This window comes from Castor canadensis, chromosome 3 (assembly GCF_047511655.1).
Source record: "Castor canadensis chromosome 3, mCasCan1.hap1v2, whole genome shotgun sequence".
NCBI classification, from domain to species: Eukaryota; Metazoa; Chordata; class Mammalia; order Rodentia; family Castoridae; genus Castor; species Castor canadensis.
In genome coordinates this window covers 36910914-36930807 of record NC_133388.1, presented here as the reverse complement: position 1 = coordinate 36930807, position 19894 = coordinate 36910914, and the positions used below count along the sequence as shown (strand labels likewise).

At 46.9% G+C, this 19894-nt stretch overlaps 1 protein-coding gene across 1 annotated transcript in view; it reads left to right on the top strand.

Annotated features, from left to right (window-relative positions):
• Plekhd1 (pleckstrin homology and coiled-coil domain containing D1) overlaps positions 1 to 19523 on the top strand; it is a 45795-nt gene extending 26272 nt beyond the window's left edge. Inside the window, exons 7-13 of the mRNA XM_020163132.2 lie at positions 3800 to 3894; positions 5518 to 5611; positions 7044 to 7222; positions 7696 to 7828; positions 8165 to 8309; positions 8703 to 8852; positions 9184 to 19523. Coding sequence (XP_020018721.2) covers positions 3800 to 3894; positions 5518 to 5611; positions 7044 to 7222; positions 7696 to 7828; positions 8165 to 8309; positions 8703 to 8852; positions 9184 to 9353 — 966 coding nt within the window. The 3' untranslated portion in view covers positions 9354 to 19523. The remainder of the gene's footprint in view (positions 1 to 3799; positions 3895 to 5517; positions 5612 to 7043; positions 7223 to 7695; positions 7829 to 8164; positions 8310 to 8702; positions 8853 to 9183) is intronic.
• The last annotated feature ends 371 nt before the right edge of the window (positions 19524 to 19894 follow it).

The window sequence follows — 19894 nt, the reverse complement described above, 5'->3', positions numbered from 1 at the left end:
AAAATTAACTGGTACATCCCCCAGGTCCAGGCCATTTCTCATCTCTGCTCTCGTGTGCACTGCTATTTTGTCTTTCTGGGACTAATGCAATGACTTCCACCTGAAACTCTTCCTGGCCCCTCTTCATCTTTTGCTCCACATTGCAGCCAAAATCACTGTTTAAAATAGAAATTAGATCATGTTACCAATTGTCTTCCCCTACTTTTTGCCCCAAATTATCATTACTTCTTCTTGCTCAGAAAGAAAGGCCAAAATTCTCAGCATAGCTCAAAGTCCTCATGCTCTGTCCTCTGTCAGTGCCTCCAGCCTCATTTGCTCACGCCCACATGAGCCTATCTAGGTTCTTTCAAAGCAACAAGTTTCCACAAGTCCCTTGCCCATACTGTTCTTTCTTCTTGGGAAGCTCCTTCCTCTTCTTCCTATTTATTCACCTTTGTCTGTCAGCTCAGGAATCAATGGATCTCCCTTCTGCTGTCTCCATGCATGCCTCTATTCCCATTCAGGACAGCTTTACCTAGAACTGGGTTCCTGTCCTACACATCATATATCTTGCTTTGTAATGATGCTCTGATGTGTTTGATTATTTTAGTAATACTTGATTCCTGCATTTGATCTCAGTTCTTGACTTTATCAATAGCTGCATTAGACTATACGCTCCATGAGGACATCTTTGGATCCTGAGTGCACAGCCTGGCAGGTATTTGGAGCATATTAAGGACTTGATAAATGTGAATAGCATACGTGAATAGAATTATAAGAAAAAAATTCACTGGGGTTTTTTCTGGAACTGCTTGAAGCCTGTAATTACTTGTGAAGAATCTTTACTGAATTGAATCCCTCTAATCAGGAGACTATCACTGCTTTCTTTTCAAGGGTATAATTAGTTTTATTGAGGACTAGAATTCATATCAGGTGAAGTGTAGCAAACCAGAGTTGTTTGGCTTAGAAGACAGGAAACTTGGGAATGAAATAGCTCTTTTAAATTCTTGAAGATAAAAAAAAATTAGTCTTGTACTATGGTCCCGAGGGGGAGAAGTTGAACCCAGTGAAGGAAGTTGGGAGGGAGGCAGATTTTGGCTCAACCTTCTGGTGAAATGGACTATGTTCTTCCCTAGGTGTGCTGAAACAACCTGGAGTGGGCCAGGTGTTGGCTGATTCCTTGGTTTTGCCAGTCATGAATGGCAGAGGGCTGTCCACTAGCTCTTATTTTGTAGACTGCAGTGGCTGCTAGTAAACACTGCCTAGGTACAGCTAGTTGTTAACTCAAGTAGAAAAAGCATCTGATTGCATATCCTGGTACCTCCAAGGGAGAGAGGGGAGAAGAAAAGCCAGATAATTGTTTTGCCATACTATGTTCAGGGGAGGATTCATTTCCCTTTCTGGTTCTTGGAGGCTTAGCTATTTTTTTTTTAACAACAACAACAACAACAAAATCCCAGTGTAGTAATTAAATAAAGGGAAACATCTGCAAGTCAGAGTGTTAAAGAAAGGGGGCTTTGCAGGGAGGGAAAAGCTGAGGTTGAGGGATGCATTCCTCAAGCTGGTTCCTGAGTGATCATTTCTGAAGCAGCAAAAGCCTCAGTATCTGCCAGGTGTGGTTGCACATGCCTATGATCCCAGCTACTTAGGAGGCAAAGGTAGGAGGATCATGGTCCAAGGCCAGTCTGAGCACAAGTGTGAGACCTTATCTGAAACAAAATAAAGGGCTGGAGGTGTGGCTCAAGTGGTAGAGCACTTGCCTAACAAGCACAAGGCCCCAAGTTCAAACCCTAGATGCTTGCAGCTTGTAATTTTCCCAGTCCCCTAAACAGCTCTTCCACAGCAGGCAGAGGCCATCAGAGGGGAATCAGTGAGGTTTGTTGAATTCCAGCCCAGAGAGGCTGTGTCATTAGCAACATTGTGTCAACTACTGAGGAGGATATATTAAAACAAGGGTATTTCAAACGTTTTTGAAGCTCTGAACTGTTCTTTCATTTAAAAGGGGTGGGGGTCACTTTTAATTTTATTTATGTTATGTTTACGTATGACATGTGATATATAGATACAGGCTAGGCTATGGCTACTGCAATAACCCATAGCCCCCAAATATCTGACTTTTTAACAGCATGTGTATTGGCTGGGACTCTGTTCTGTGTGTCCTCAGTCTCTGGATCCAGGCTAAGGGAGTCCCCACCCTTTGTAGTGATGTGGTTGTCATGGCATGGGGAAGGGAGCAGAGCCCATCTCATGCCATCCTTTCAAAGGCATCTGCCTGGAAGTTACACTTCTCACATTCCCCTGGCCTTAGCCAGTGCTATGGGAATGCCCCCTGTGGCAGGTGCACTCTGGCCACGCATGTGCCTGGAAGGAGCACCAGAACACCAGTGAGCAGCCTTGGCAATGACTGCATTTGGAAAACTGAGGTCACTTTGTAACCAGTGATGCACATCCAACATGCCAATAGTGATTAGATGGGAAAGAAGTAACAATTATCTGGGTAGAAATTGAGGAACGAGGTGATGGGGTTTGAAATCAGACTCTTCCCTCTCCATATTTTATTCCTTTTTTGCATTTCCTCAAAGCCAAGGGCATCTTCCCCTATAGACAGCCACACTCCCTGACAGGGTTTCCATTATTTGTGAGAACAAAGTCCCCAGGTGAAAACGAGAGTACTGTGTACTCCTGCTACGGCATGTGGTTTAAGTTCTTATGGTAAAACACAAACAAAGCACTCTCCTTTTCTTATTCAAAAGTAATACACACTTGTTGTAAAAAAAAAAAAAAGAAGAAGAAAATACCTGTGGTGGCACATGCCTGTAATTCTAGCACTCAGGATGTATATGTGGGTGTCAGGAGGATCACCAGGTCACTAGGGCTAGTCTGGGCTAGCAAGTTCAGGCCAGCAAGGGATACCAAGACACTGGAGAGAGAGAGAGAGAGAGAGAGAGAGAGAGAGAGAGAGAGAGAGAGAGAGAGAGAGAGAGAAAGAGAAAGAGAGAAAGGAAAGAAGGGAGGGAGGGAGGGAGGAAGGAGAAAGAATAAGCCAAATCCTCTGAGCCAAATCACAAGTCCAAAATAATTTGGACTTGGAAGGTGAGAAAGTGGATGTAGAGATAATATCCTCCCAAATGAGGAGGAACAAAGAATTTGTCACAAAAATGCTTCACTCCAAACTTCACATAAAGTGTACCCCCAATAAACTTGCCATTGAACCCCAGGATAATAGGACCCCTGAAGGCTCATACATGCTGGGGAGCCACTGAGACTTTCCTGAAGGGACTGGCCTGGCCCCCAAGTGCCTGTCTTGAGCTTTCTGGCTCTCCTGCATACTTGGGGCTGAGTAAAGGGAAGTGGTACCCACCTGACTTGGTACCTTCTTTGCTGACTTTTGGTTTGCAAATGGCTTTTCATTGCTACTTCTGGGGATCTGTAATGGAAATGCACACTTCTCCCTTTTGATCCAGTCTTGAAAGTTAACCGCTTCACTTTAGGGTGTTTGTCACTGGAGTTTCCCAGCAGAGCAGACATCAGAGTTATAATCACATTTGTCACAGGCCCCATGTCCTGATCATTTCTAAGTCCTGCTTTCAGCTTGCTGACTGTTTTAATAGGCCAAGTTCATTGCAGATTGTGGGTTGGTTGAGACTGTGTGTCTCTGAGTGGGGCCAGTCTTCCTTGGGACTTAATTCCAAATCTGGCCCAGCCTATGCACCAGACTGAGCCAAATCCCAGAGTGTTCCCTGGACTAGTGGGGGACTCCTGGCCTCAGTGGTCCCTCCCTCCTCCCCACACCCACCTTTTTTTCTCTGGTTCTCTTTAGGAGCTTGAGCGCCTGAACCAGGTGCTGGAGGCTGAGAAGCAGCAGTTTGAGGAGGTGGTGCAGGAACTGAGAGTGGAGCAAGAACAGATCAAGAGGTGGTGGAGGGCCCCAGGAGGGGTGCAGAAGGGGTGCCCCAACTTAAGGCATATAGTAGAGGCTTCCCCCCAGGAGATACCACTTTTCCCAATGGTTCAGGCCTTGGGTGTGCCCAGAAGAAGCTGTGGATACCTCTCCCCAAAAATGGGACATTTCTGCCATAGATAATGATGTCTTGAAATGGTGTGAAGTTCAGCATGAGGTGGGGGTGAGTGCAAAATGGCATCCTCCCAAGCAACAGGCCCCTCCTGTCTCCATGACAGCCCCCAACCCAGGCTCAGTCAGGAACAAAGGCCTGGCCTAGAGGTGCTGTTAGCCAATACCCCAACCTCCTCTGTCTCTCCTGCACAGTCCTTTCACATTTTGGCTACTGAAGTCACATGGGATCTTTAGTCCTAAGTATTGTTTGCACACTTTATAGTTATATATTACACATTATAGCGTTATGAAGGCAGGGCCTCCAAATCTATATTTTTAAAGAAAGTACCCAAAGTGACTTAGACGCAGTCTATCCAGGAATTTGGAGACTACTGCTTGGGGTGGTGTCAATGGTATAGATGTCATCATTCTTGTCATCATCACTGAACATCAGTGATAGCCCAGAAAAAAAAGTTTCTTACAACTTTATAAAAGGAAATCAATTAGATATGTATTTGGGGGAGGGAGGAACTCAAAGAATTTTATCAAAAAGGAAATCAACTCAGTTTCCAAAATTGTGCTGGACACTTCAATAGAAAATAAGTCCCCTCTCTTGAGATCTAACCATCTAGTTGGGATGAGTCTGGGAAAAACCAGATTCATACCCAGAAACATTAACACAATAATCTATAGTCAGGCCCAGAGGCATTGTGCAGACTTCCCGTGTCATAGGAATTAAGATATGTGTACAATCGTTTGACTCAAACAGAGACTAGATGGAGCTGGGTCTGAAAGTTGGTGTTGGAAATTTGAGCAGGAGAAGGGAAAGACATTCCAAACAGGAGGAGGGAAAAATGGTGTAAAAGCCTGTGGTGGCCAAGACTTGTTAAGGTGGAAGGAGAGCTGGGCAAGGTGGCTCATTCTGTAATCCCAGCATTACTGTAATTCTGTAACTGTAATTCCCAGGCAGAGACAGGAAAGTCACAAGTTTGAGGCTAGCCTGGGCTACAGAGTGAGACTGTCTCAAAAAAACTTTTAAAAATAAGCAAATAGAAAAGAAAAAAGGAAAGAGAGAAAAGAAAAAGGAAGGAAGGAAGGAAGAAAGGAAGGAAAAAAGGCAAAAGGAGTCTGTCACCCCAGAGAGGGGCCTTAGCCATGTCCCATGTCACAGTGAGTGTGAGTTCTAGCAGATGCTGACCAGGGAAGACAGGGGTGGGTTGGGTCCCTCAGTTTCTCCAGATTTCTCTCTGCCTGTGGGGTGGCCCTACCTGACAGATGCGTGAGCACCTGAAGCAAGTGACTTCAACCACACTTGGCAAGGCTCTCCTTTCAGTCCAGACACTGCAGCTGCTTTAGGGGCCTGGGGTTGCAGAGGACTGCCGTCAAGAACCTTCTGTGCCATATCAGGAAATGCAGTGGAAGTGTGTCTACGTGCAGAGGTTGGGAGGGAGGGCACTGTCATATCCAGCCCTCTGTCCCCACAGGGAGCTAGAGCTTACCGCCAGATGCCTAAAAGGTGTTGAACAAGAGAAAAAGGAACTGAGGCACCTCACCGAGTCCTTGCAGCAGACACTGGAGGTGAGGAGCCACTGGTGGGCTGATTGCCTGGAAGGCAGGCTTGTTGATTGGGCCCCGTGATTCTGGTTTTAACTAGTGTTTCCCAGGGGAGTTTCTGTAAAGGGGAGTGTGCAGGAAGAGATACTAATCTAAAGGATCTCCTCTGTGGATAGCTAGGAACTCCAGCTGATACATGAGGCCCAGAGCGGGAACTGGTCGTTCCCAGACCCAGAGGGTAAATTCTACCTTGTCCTTGTGATGACCAGTGGCCCCAGGAAACCCACTTTCTCTGGTGCTTGTATTTTTATAGTAGATGGAGGGTTGATTAGGGTGGGCAGTGGAGCCACACACCACATCCTTCTTGTGGTCACTCACTTGACTGCTCCTGGGTAAAACTGAGCATGAAGAGGGATCAACTGCCAGGTCACCTTCATCTGATGCCACAGAAACTGAGGAGGAGGAGGAAGTGGTGTGTGAAAGGTCAAAGTGCACAGTCCTTAGCATGGTATGCAAGTGCAAACTCTGGCTTAAGCCTTTCCTCCCCTGCTGCCCCTTGAGGACACCTCAACCCCTGCTTCAACCACCGAACTCATGTCACCTGGAGAGAAGCTCTGTCATCCCCATACCTTTGCCCATACTGTACCTTCTGCAAAGTATATCCTTTCCATATCTTCTCAGCCTGGAGAACTCCTATCTATCCTTCTAAGATTCAGCTCAAATATCTCCTTAGTTAAGTTTCTCTGATCCTTCTAGACAGGTACTTGCTCTGAGCTCTGGGCTCGCACAGCATTTTGCACATCTGTTATGGGACGAACACTCTAGGTTGTGTTTTCCAAACCGTGGACTTCACTGAACCCTGTCTTGATGGTCTCTCCAAGCCCAGCACCTGAAGTGAGCTCAGCGTGTGTGTGTGTGTGACCCATGTGTGTTTGCTGAATCCATGAATTGCCTTGAAGGCTGCAAGGGTTTCTAGTCTCCCTTGGCTGCTGCAGCTTTGTTTGTGGTCCTTATTTATCTTTCCCCGCTTCATGTCATGGGAGGTGGTTCCCATGACGTTTTAACTCTGGAATTTCTGTGTAGTGTAAGATCTCAGCTGAAAAATGCAGAGGACACTTAAATCTGCTCTATGATTGGTTCTGTTTGGTGTTTTTCATATTAGTCCAATATATCTACCCATTGTCCCCTGAAGGAATAAGGACACCCAGAGGACATGCAACCCTTGGGCCTTGGGACCTGGTTCTAATAGATGTCATATCCACTGGAAGCCACACTGGGATCCACCTTGGCTCCCTTGACTGAGGAGTAACCTTGCCATGTTGTGAGAAAAATCTTGGAATAAGACATCTCAAGAGTTCCTCAAAGAGGAACTTCCTGGAATTGAAAGGTTGGTGAGTCAGCCATGTTGGAGAAGGTAAACTAGGCTCTTTCTCTTCTTTTCCTATCTTTGTGCCAGGAACTCTCCATAGAGAAGAAGAAAACCCTAGAAATGCTGGAAGAGGGTAAGAACCAGCCGCAGTCTATAGTCAGTCAGTGTGAGCAGCCACCTGCTGATGGGGGTCTCCATAGCAACCTAAGGCAGATTGAGGAGCGGATGCAACAGCTCTTGGCAGAGAAGCTCCTGGCCGAGAAGCGGTAAGACCTTCGAGATCTAGGGGCTGGTAACTTTCTTCAGGCTGGATCACTGGGCTCAAGTTCTAGCTGGCACTGGCAAGATGGGTCAGGACTCAGTTTCCCCAGAAGGCAAATGAGAAGAGAATCTTTGTTCTGCAAAGCTGAGCTGACAATTATCTTTTGCGATAATGAACCATACAGAACATCATTGGGTCCATAGAACAGTGCTTTATAAGCAGCCGGGCAGGTTCCCTTGCCTCTTCCTACCTATGAGGAAACTGAGCCTCGGAGCTGTCACAGAACTTCTCTGAGGTCACAGAACTGGCAAACCTTGGACCCAGGACTCCAGGATTCTACCTCTAAGCCTAGGGCTCCCATCACTGTCCACACCATCCTTCTCGTCACCTGGGTGACTGGACCCAGAAAGTTCTGGGAGCTCAGGCAGCCCCCCCTTTGGCACTTGAGCATCGAGTAAGGGCCTCTCCTGCTGGCAGGATGAAGGAGAACGAGGAGCGCTCGCGGGCCCTGGAGGAGGAGCGGGAGTTCTACTCCAGTCAGTCCCAGGCGCTTCAGAACTCGCTGCAGGAGCTGACAGCAGAGAAGCAGCAGGCCGAGCAGGAGCTCAAGGTGCGCTGGCCTGCCAGAGGCACTCTTGCCCAGAGTCCTTCCCCACTCCTGGGACTCCTGCCCATCCCTGCACTTAGCAGGCTAACTGCCCAAATCCTCCCTGCCAATCTGACTAGTTGTCCAGGTACAGGGCATGAAGCCACCATGAGAGGAAGCAGTGTGCCCATCATTGATAAGATGACTGCTGAGAGCAGGGGCGAGATAGAAAGGCAGAATGTAGAAGCTTCCATTTAAGCCCATTGAGCCAGGGTGATCAGGGAAGGCTTCTGGGGAGATGGCAACTGCTCCCTGAGCCCCTGGGGATCTGACTTCCCTCTGGCTTACCTCCCTCCTCAGGCTGAGGTGAAGGTCCGCATGGACCTGGAGAGGCGTCTGCGGGAGGCAGAGGGGGCCTTGCGGAGCCTGGAACAAGGGCTCAACTCCAAGGTGCGGAACAAGGAGAAGGAGGAAAGGATGCGGGCGGATGTGAGCCATCTGAAAAGTGAGCTTCCTTCCTGGGTCCTTCCCTGAACCCTCCAGCCCTGAAGCCCAGCCAAGCTGGAGCATGGGGCAGGGCCTTGTGTGTGTGAGATGGTCATTGCTGGGGTTTCTGCTCCTGACCCCTGCTTGCAGGGGTACCCTTGGTGCTGCTGCTTCCATACAGCAGTTGGATCTGGGGTGAGGGTTTGAGACTTCTTCCCCCTTGTAAAAGCTCAGAGCTCAGCAGATTGCTCCTGGGATGGCAGCAGATTGTGGTTTGAGGTGCAAAGATTCTCTGGTCTCTAAGGGATGGGACCAGCCTATTTCTACTCCACCCGCCAGAATCCTTGGGAGGGGAGGGACAGGGCCCAGGGAAGGATGTAGTCCTCCTGCCCTTCTGACTGTGCCATCGCAGGGTTTTTTGAGGAGTGCATCCGGAATGCAGAGCTGGAGGCCAAGATGCCGGTCATCATGAAGAACTCGGTCTACATCCACAAGGCAGCCACCCGCCGCATTAAGAGCTGCCGCTTCCACCGGCGCCGGTCCAGCATCTCCTGGAACGACAGTGAGTGTGGCCGGCTGCTGCCCTCGTGGGGGTCCCACGGGCACAGGCTGTAGGTGACAAGGCAAAAATTGGCGGAGTGGGGAGCAAGCAGGGCTGGGCCAGCTCTGAGGCTGGACAGTGTGGCCTTGAACCTGGCACTACCACCAGCTCTCGTGGATTCTCAGGCCTTGGGTTTCTCAGAAGATCGTGGAAGTCCACGGGTAGGAAGTGCTGGGAGAAGGTTGGTAGCATATAGCAATGGGAACAAGGGAGAAGGCTGGGCTCAGGGTCAAGGCCAAGGCCTGGTGAAGAGGGGAGGTCATTCATGAGGTGGTGGGCTCTGTCTTCCCAGTGAAGCCATCCCAGTCCTTTATGACCTCCCAACTGGAAGCCAACAACATAGAGGAGCTGAAAGAGGTAGCCAAGCGTCTGAGCCGAGACCAGCGTTTCCGGGAGTCCATCTACCACATCATGGCCAACCAACCTGGAGCCTCCTCTGCACTTCCCCGGGGTGGAAAGTGATGGATGCTCCTCCCCTGCCTCCTGTCTTTCCCCAGTGGGGTGGCAGAGAGAGGGCTGACTCCCCTGGTTCCTCTCTACCAGAGTGCCACCAAGCGCCAGCCTCACCCTCAAAAGACACAGGGGTGCCATCTCCCTTAGCCATATCCCTGCTCTTGTGTCTGTACCAGGTCCAGATGGGCCCGGTGCTGGGCACTGCCTGCTTGTTGTGGTGATGGGAGGTCTGGTGGTATGTGACCTTTGTTGGTCACACAATGGGGTAAGGAGGGCTATCTACAGTCTAAAACCCACAGCCTCTCTGGTGCCCACCATGCCTCTGTGACTCTCCTGCTCTGCCCCTGATCAATAGCCTCACCTCCCCAAGGTGGGGCTCTCCTCCCCAGCTGACACTCCCCCTCCCAGGCTTTCCTGACCCTCTCTTTGCTTCTGGCACTTGCAAACTTCCTTAGCCAAGGCCCCTTATTTATTCCACATCCTGGGGAAGGGAAGAGAGAATCCTAGAACTGCATCCCACACCATCAAATGCCCTGGCTGCGGGACCACCGGTGGGCTCCCATCCTCCTTAGGTGAGCCCACCTACATGTAGCCCAGCACCCTGTGAGAGGTGTGGAACCCTATCATGTCCCTCCAGGGCCTTGACTGAAAGCTGGGTCCAGCAACAACACTGCAGCACTCCCAGGGGACACACAGCAAGCTCAGGAGTGGAAGATGGTGGCCCAGACTCCTGTGCTGTCTACAGTCAGAGAGAGAGGCAGCTGCCTCTGGCTTCAGTGGCCCTGCTGGTTGTGAGGACACAGAAATCTCCCTCCCAGCTTTGTTGCCTGGCTTCCTTCCCTTCCTGCAGAGGCTTCAACCACTGAAGCAATACAACCATGAACCTGGCTATAGGGAACCAGTAGCCATTGGCTAGCCCGATGTCATTAGGGGTGAATCTGTTACACCAATCTGCAGCTTTTGTGGAAGACCACCACCCTTTAAGAGGCCAAGAACTGTGGAGTGAGTCCCTCACCTGTGACAGCCTTAGGAACCCACACTTCGAAGCTGCCTGAGCTTATCAGTCTCTCAAGAAAAGGGATCTACCTAGAATCGGGGTGCTCTGAGACACTGGTGGCATTAAAGGTGCCCATTCTTTGCTATTTAGAAAACCATGATGCTCTGAGGGATGGACAGATAGCTGCAGGACAAGTCCCAACAGACAGAGCAGGGCCCAGGGAACATTTGCACGTCTGCTTGGCTAGCCAAGGCCAGCTGGGCTGCCCTGCTCTTCATGTTCCCTCCTCAGTGGGGGCTTGAGATGGATTTTGATAGCTGTAGTCAGTCTGTAGAGTCTAGTTGGCTCAACACGTTTGAGCATAAATGTAAAAGCTTTAAATATGTATAAGCCTGCTAAACTTGGAACTTGTGTATCTAATAATATCTAATAATGAACTTTGACATGAGAAGGAAGATTCATAAGACCAAGAATACTGGTTTTATTTATCTTTAAAGAATTAAATGAATAATGTCTTGCTCTTGGAGAAAGAGCTTGAGGACATTTTCAAATGCATTTAGTTTTCCTGGGTAAGCTACTAACCAGAAAACAAAGTGCTTGTCTTAATCCATTTTGTGTTGAAATAACACGGGAAACTGGGTAGTATAGAAAGAGCAGAAAAATCACAGTTTTGGAGACTGGGAAGTCCAATATCACCCTGCCGACATCCAGCAAGGGCCTTCTTGCTTTGTCATCCTGGGGCAAAGAGAGGGCAGGAAAGAGCAAGAGGAGGGGCAACTCATCCTTTTATAAGGAATCCCCTGAATCCCCTGCCATGGTAACAGAGTCCTGTAATGATCACATCAATCTCCTCATGAAGCCAGCCAGGCTTTAAATCTCTTAAAGGTCTCATCTCTCTCTCTCTCTTTTTTTTTTTTTTTTGGTAGTACTGGGGTTTGAACTGAGGGCCTCATGCTTGCTAGGCTGGCACTCTACCACTTGAGCCACTCTGTCAGCCCTTTTTCTGTTGGGTATTTTCGAGATAGGGTCTCACAAACTATTTTCCCAGTCTGGCCTTGAACTGCTATCATCCTGCGCTCTGCCTCCTGAGTAGCTAGGATTACAGGTGTGAGCCACCCATATCTGACTCAGGTCCCCCCTCTTAATACAATTAAATTTTAACGTGAGTTTGGAAAGGGACAGACACTCAAACCATAGCAGTGCTTTTTCATGCACACTCATCAATCCCTAGTTCATTTCCTTCCCTTCTCAGTCTGCATTTTTCATGCCTCAGGCAAATCTGGGTTATCTTTAACTAACTGATCAATCCATAAGTGTGTAGTTATTAAAAGCTTACTATGTACCTAGCATGGTACTTTAAAAAAGAGAAGCATCCCTATAAGAAAACATGTAGCGGTGGAAATTGCTTACTGGAGATATATTGATTTGATTTAAAAAAAAATTAAAACTCTTATTCCTTGGTCCATTAAATGCGTTTCCTGCAGTATCACCTAAGTATGCAGTGTAGTCATTGCCAGAGAGATGCTGCCCTCTACAGGCCAAATTTTGAACTGTAGTCTCTCTAGTGCCTGCTCCCACACTTGTTTGTCTACACAGGAAGAACTCACCACTGCTTTACCTCCTGTGAGTGACTTTTTAATAATTAACCGAAAAATCTGTGTTCCTACCCTGAGGTTCTGCGTATCCCTGTATAACAAAGATTATCAGCATGAGTTTCTTCTGACTATACCAGTGGAACAGCCTGAAATAGGCAAAGGTTTCCTAGTTTTATGGCCTGCTCGTTTCAGTGTCTCCACCAGAAATGGACAGTTTTATCTGCTTTGATGAGTTGGTGCCTTTGTTTAGTAATAATAAACAGGAGAGCCAGGAATTAGTGAGAAATGGCAATGCCTGGATTCCCCTGTGGTTTGATTTGTGTCCTTGTCGAGCAAGGATGATTAGCACCATGCTCTGGACTGTCCTGTGTGTGCTGTTTCCCCAGCACAATTGATTGCTCCTCCTTTCGTGGTCATAAGTGACCTGGGGGGTATCATTCAGTGGTCAGCCTGGTTCTAATGACATGTTAAGGGATGAGGCAAGAGTTCTAAGAGGTCCTGGGGTTCTGAGTTGTCCCCCAGCTCCCTACCCCTGGGAAGGACCCACTGCCCCTCTCCATCTCTGGAGGGATGTAATTCTTGCCCCCAACCCATCCATCCCACCCAGCTCAGTATGATCTAGGGAGCCCATGTTTGAAGCCCACAGTGCATGATGGTGGGGGGGCCAGACACTTGCTCCAGTCTCACGGTGTCCTATGTGATCTCACCAGAAAGCAGTTATTGCAGCCATTAGAGACTTCAGGTAAAATCCAGCAGCCCATGGAACCTGACCAGGATGAAGCAACAAAGACACCCCAAAGTCAGGAACCTCGGGGCTTTTGGGGAAAAGCAACTGACTTTCTCTTTTCTCACTTACCCATGGTGAGCAGGGGTGGAGGAGTCCTTTGCAGGGTTTTAGGGGAGGTTGGTTTTGCATCTTGGTAAGAAGGAGCCTCTCCCAGACACCTAGAGCAACACTGGCAGGGGTAATAAGTGCTGCGCTAACATCCTCATTCTGATTTCCTGACCATGCTCACTCTTCTCACCTCCTCTTCCCTTCCCTGGACTTGGGCTTCCACTCATGGCTAACAACTCCTCTGACCCAGAAAAACCAGCTCCACCACTCCAGCTGAGTCAAAGGTACTCAGGTGAAAAGTAGGAAACACTCCACACCTAGGAATCCTGGGGGATAGGGATCGCTCTCTCTCTCTCTCTCTCTCTCTTTCATGGTACTAGGGTTTGAACTGCTTTGTGCTTGCCAGGCAGGCACTCCAGCACTTGAGCCACACCCCCAGTCCTTTTTACTTTAATTATTTTTCAGATAGGGTCTCACATTTTTGTCCAGGCCGGCCTCTGTCTTTGATCCTGGGATCACAGGCACGCTCTACCATGCCTAGCTTGTTTGTTGAGATGGGATCTCACTAACTTTTTTTGCCCAAGTTGGCCATGAACTGTGATCCTCCTAAACTCCACCTCACAGGTGTGAGCCACTGTGCTCTGCTGAGTGTGGGGTTCTTAATAAATGAAATCCCCTTCTGGTGAATCCGACCTGCGCCTGTCACCAGATGTCTAAATACCATCAATCCTTGTCTCTGGCTTTGCCTCTGGGTGACACTTGGTTGTCAGGCAGAAAAGTTGGGGTGGTCCAGGGGAGCTCAAAGGCAAAAGACTCAACATTAGGGCTCAGGAGACATGTAGTCAGGCATGAAGCTAACTGAAGATAAGGGCTTTGTGAGTCTGGACAACCTGACACCTGTTCCAGCCTTCGAGTCTGCTGTGCACAGACTCACCCTGCCCCTGTTAACCTGGCACAGTTATGGCTGGTTCACAAGAACCTTCCGCCTTGCTGGGCACTGCCTCCATATGAAAGACACCATGGGGAGGAACTTGCCACTGCCGAAGGGGTTGGGAGGAAGACCCTGACAAGAAAGGACAGGGCTCTGCTTGCTGCTTGCTGGTTCTGTGGCTTTTGAAGTCACTATTTTAAATGTTTTCTGAGTTTGTAATTTTTTATTAGGTAGAAGAAAAGTCTTTTTAATCTCACAAGTCTGCTCAGAGCCCTTGTGGCTCTGGAGTTTTATAATCTGAGGACTTGTAGCCCCTTTGTCACCCATGATCAAGGACAGACAGGTCTCAGGCAGGACACTCTGGCTCAGTTGTACACAACGCCATGCCTTCCTCAAAACTGTCTGTGAAAATAGAAAGTTCTGGCCTGAAGATGAGAACAGGAAATGTAACTGATTGGTCACCTCAAAGCAAAGGTCACTGTAACTAATCATGGTCACTTGAAAGACTTTTCTGGTAAAGGGAAGATGTCCATTGTCAAGTCACCCTGGTTTCTGAGACTGTATTTGTGGTAATTCTGTTGTGTGTGCGTGTCCCTATCCTTTCCTGGGTTTTTATTGTGGTAAAATGCACATGATATAAAATTCATCATTTTAACCATTTCTAAGAGTATGAATTCAATAATGTCAAGTATATTCACATCGCTGTGCAGCCATCTCCAGAACTTTCTCATTTGGACAAAACTCAAACTCTGTATCCGTTAAATGATAACTCTCCACCCCCAGCAACCACCATTCTACTTTCTGTATGAGTGTAACAACTTTAGTTACTTCATATAAGTGGAACCATACCATATTAGTCTTTTCTGCCTGGCTTATTTCACTTAGCTTAATGTACTCAAGGTTCATCTGTGCAGACGTGTGTACTAGAATTTCTTTCTTAAAGCTGAATAATAACCCATCATTTTTAAAAAGAAAAGCCAATTGAATCCGGTTCTGACAAATTGTTGGTCAATGGGGATAGCCATGTCTGTGTTCAAGGATGAGAGGGCCACAGCTGAGAGGAAGTTGGGTCCCTATCCTTCCTTCTTCTCTACTATCTCCCTCCCTACACACACACACAATTCCCCCATTCCCCCATGTTAAGGGGAGATTTAGTGTTCACTTCCTCCTTCTTCCCAGCAGATGGCAGCAGGCTCCCAGCCTGCCAGCACATTCCTTTGGGAAAGTGGAGGCTGCTGGAGAACAGGGAGGGCTTTGTGACACTGAAATTCTGTGATTGGTGGTGAACCTCCCAGTTGTTCTCGCCTTTAAGATAGGAAACAAAAGACTCCCCTTCAACCATTGTATTAATAGCCCATTATATACCAGGTGCTTTCACACTGATTTTTCTTTTGTGTTCTCGCAGTACCCCTTTCCTTGATTTATAGAAAGAAAACAAATTCACTGAAGATGAAGGACTTACTAAGGTCAAGTAGCTTGGAAGTGGGAGTTCAGGCTTGTGAGCTCAAGCTGAGTCCTTTCTAGCACTCTTTAAAAAAAAGGTAAGAATTTAAGTGCAATTCCTCCATTCATTCATTCAATTAATATACTGATCCCCCTGAAATTTCAAGACCTAAGAATCTCCATTGAGTTTTTTTTTTTTTTTTTTAAACTGTACTGGGTTCAGGGCTTTGAACTTGCCAGGCAGGAGCTCTACTGCTTGAGCCACACCTCCAGCCCTCATTCAGATCTCTTTTATCAAGAATTCTTAAGGTGTTGACTCAGCTGCTTGGCAGCGGACAGTCTCCTGAGAATCCTGGCTTGTCCAAGCAAGCAGGTTCTTTCTTTCTTCTTGATTTTTGGTGGTTGGTGGTACTAGGATTTGAACTCAGAGCCTTATACTTGCTAGGCAGGCACTTTACCACTTGAGCCACACGGAGGAGGTTCTAAGGTTGGAGTTTCTCTTCCTAATGACTTTGTAAAAGTAACCAGGCCTTTTCTTCCTGCCCCCAAAATTGCCAGGCCAGTGTGCTCTTGACCTGCTCCCTTCATTGCCCTTCCTCCCATCCCCAAATCCAATGTCCCAGGGAACAAAAGTAACCTTGCAGGGAGGAGGCAGCCAATGGGCTGGGAGCCTAGAGGCGTGGATGGTGCTGAAGAATCAATGATTGCATCAAGATATGCAGCCTCCTCTTCACAAAATGAGGGTGTGAGACTAGCTGTGCACCACACCATGATGGGCTGTTGCTGCTGCAGGTGACCGCATCTTTCTGCAAGCATCACAGAGGTACTTACGCAAACTGAGACGGCCACGACGTCACTAGGCAATATCATCTTATTGGGTCACTGCCGTTGATTGAAACATCACGTGTGACTATCTATGGATACTCTCAAGACCCTCTTCTAATTCTGGTATACACATTAGGCCTTTTCTCCCTGGAAGAATGTCCTCTTCCCAGGAATGAATGGCAGCACTTTTTCATTGACTTTGCTTTCAGCTGTCAATAGCACTTACACCTTGATGCATTACTAACTGCCTCTCCCAGACTGCTCCAGCAGTCTCCAAAAAGGGGAGGCAACCATGACCTACTTGGAGAACATGGAAGAAAATGGTAGAACTTTTTCTTAAATGGCTTTCTTCTGTAAAAGACAAAAAGAAAAAGAAGACAGTGAAGTCTTCCTTAGTTTTTTTGGGGGGTGGTACTAGGGTTTGAACTCAGGCTTTTGTGTTTGCTAGGCAGGTGCTGTATCACTTGAGCCACACCACTGGCCCATTTTCTTTTTCTTTTTCATTTTGCTTTAGTTATTTTTCAAATCAGGGTCTTGGTTTGTGTCCAGGGCAACCCTGGGCCGTGATCCTCCTATTTATGCTTCCTGCATAGTTGGGATGACAGCGCACACTAGCCGGCCCAGCCATTGATTGGGATGGAGTCTCAGGAACTTTTTGCCTGGGCTGGTCTAAACCATAATCTTTACAGTCCTGCTTCCCTAGTAGCTAGGATTATAGGTGTGAGCTACCACATCAGCTTCTTCCTTAGTTTTAATACACAGATTGACACTAGCACCTCACTAGGGATGCCAGGGCTGTCATGTCATGGTCACATAAGAAACTCTGAGTTTCACATTCAGGTTATTGTAATGTTTTGCAGTTTATGTCTTGTGGAATGGGCACATACAGATTACACTACTTAGTTTTAACCAAATTAACTCTCACAGAATGCATACATTGTCTTAAACATTTTCTGCAGAGATACTGCAGATTAAACATCATAGATTATTTTTGAGGCAAGGTCTCACCAGTTTGCACAGACTGGCCTCAGATTTGAGATTCTCCTGCCCTTGCCTCCTGAGTGTGGAACTGAAGGTGTACACCACCATGCCCAACTAAAAATCACATTGTTTATTCAAGCACAGGCATGCGACCAAGAAGGGTGCGCATTTCTTTCAGTTTTGCTATGTTTCACTAGGTAAGACCAAAGATGAGCTAATCATTCTTGGCAAGAAGTTAGCCCCCTACATTTGAAATGATCAAGAATACTTGGATACTGGGTGCTGGTGGCTCACACCTATAATCCTAGCTACTCAGGAGGCAGAGATCAAGAGGATCGTGGTTTGAAGCCAGCCCGGGGAAATAGTTTGTGAGACCCTATCTCAGAAAAGAAAAAAAAAAAAAATTCATCAAAAAAAAAAAGAAAAGAAAGGCTGGTGGAGTGGCTTAAGGTAAAGGCCCTGAATTCAAGCCCTGGTACTGCAAAAAAAAAAAGCTCAGATGGAATTTGGCTCCAAGTAACAGAAAGCCCAAGTCACACAGAGGCTCATTTTTTTCTCACCTAACTTGTCACTTACAGAAGTTAGGGCCAGCTTCTCTGCCATTCTCATGGCCTTTCTCTCACGGCCAAAAGATGTCCAGCTATTACGTCTGCACTCAAGGCAGGGAGAGGGTGGGAAGGAGATAAAAGGCAATGTTAGCACTCTGAGCCATTTTTGGGGAAAACCTTCCCCAACTCCCAGAAGATTTTTGTTTACATTGCTTTCTAGTCTGTGGTGTTGGTAGCAAGAGAAAGAAGTTGGGAATATTGCTAAATCAGCCTACCCATAGGTCTACCACAAAACTGCTTTATATATTGTAGGTGCTAGTTTCCCTGACAATATGACACATAGATATAGCAGGTGACACTGGAAACAACTTTACTGTACAATCAAATTTGTAACCCCCACCTTGCCACTTGCATCCATTCCCTTCTTCCTTAGGAGTAGAATCTTAGTTTACTTCCAGACATCCACCCCTGTAGGGCAGTCAAACTCTATTCTAAGGCCATGAATAAATCCTGATTGATCTAATCCAATTGTAGCATGTAAACTTCTCTACCAAAGATTGCTTTAGGAGAGGCAAGTGACCCAGGCTGCCAGTGGGATGAGAAGAGGGCAGGTTTTCTCACTTAAAAAGAGCTATAAGCAGGATGGGCAGATTGGGAGAATTGCAGTTCGAGGCCAGCCTGGGCAAAAAGTTCACAAAAGCCCATCTTAAACAATGGCTGGGTGTGGTGTGTATCTGTCATTCCAGCTATGTGGAGAAGCACAAATAGGAGGACTGGCAGAGTGGCTCAAGTGATAATGTGGTAGCATGCTTGCCCAGCAAATGGAAGGCCCTGAGTTCAACCCTAGTATCAGAAAAAAAAAAGAGTCATAGGCAAGATCCAATTCCTGTGTCTCCACTGGATTTCCATTTTCCATGTCTGGATATGACACTAGAACTAATGTGGTCACCTTGGGACCATGAGGACAACTGGCCTAAAAGCCAAGCTAACATGCCTAGGATGGCAGAGCAGAGAGATAGCAAGGAGCCTTGGTCTTTCCTCAATTGCCGAGTCACTGAACTTGCCAACACTGGATCTACCCTGTATCAGGACTTCTCATTAGGTGAATTTACCATTCCTTATTTCTTTCAGCTTTTTTGATTTGCATCAAGAGCCGTCTAATCATCAGTACAGAGTTGTGTGACCTGCTCAAATGGAAGGACTTTTCCTTAAAAAGATCAAAGCATTTTCAATCAGAGACTGGGAATTAGAATTCATCTATTCATTCCTTTAATGAATATTTATTGAGAATCTTCAACCATATTTTTAAAAATTCTAATTTTCCTCTTGCAACTCAAAATCCCTGAAATTGGGATGTATCACAAATGAATGGCACCTTGCAATTGCTCTTGGTAATTTGGCAGTCTCAATGAGTTTGTCATTGCCTATGAGAACACCAAAAGTTCCAACATCAAAATTTGCAGAATATGAGGCTGGTAGAGATGCTCAAGTGGTAAGAGCACCTGCCTAGCAAGTGTGAGGCCCTAAGTTCAAACCCCGTGCTGCTCCCCCAAATTACAGAATATGTATCAATAACTTGGAAAAAAATCCCCAAATAACTATGGAACATGCTTTTGACCTATAGGAATCCAAGGTTGTGGGGGAGGTGGTGAATCAGACAGGCTTGGCAGTATTCATGCTATAGGAGTCCAAAATAAGCTAACACACCACAAACTTGTAGCGCTGACTACAAGCCCAGCACACGGGACACTCAGTTCTCGTGTGGACTCTTTGAGAAGTGCTTCATCTCTAACACTCTGAATGCCACTGAGGGTGACAGTGTGTGAAAGAAAAGTGGTCATTGTCAATGCTGAATGAAAGAGCGGAATCAGATTTCAAATGAGAAGTCTGAAATACCTTAGCCTACTTTTTCCACTTATATTTCCCGTCTTATTATGCACAGTTGATTTATGAAAAAAATCTATGACTAACCAAATCTACAAAAGTTCTTTTCAATAAGTATGAAATAAATGTTCTAGTTCATAGCTTAATTGGCAGCATTTTTGTCTCTTCACTAAGAGACATAAAATAATGGTGTGCCACATCTTCAGTGGCGTCTCAAGTTGGATGATATAGACTATATGCCAAGCACTGTTGGTCATGGTGCTGGGATTACAGTGGTGACCAGGTGAGGCAGGACCCTGCTTGTTTGTGCAGGTTGATTGTACAGAATCCTTTACATGTCATCAGGAAGATATGTGACAGCCACTTTTCTATGATCAACCTGAGGCTTCCAAGATTGCACTGGGGTTACAGTCTTCAGTTGGCCATAATGATTTCCTCTCTTCATTATGCCTGGAAGTGGGATTTTGGGAAATGTAGTTCAATGAGCATCCAAGAACAAAAGGTATGTTGG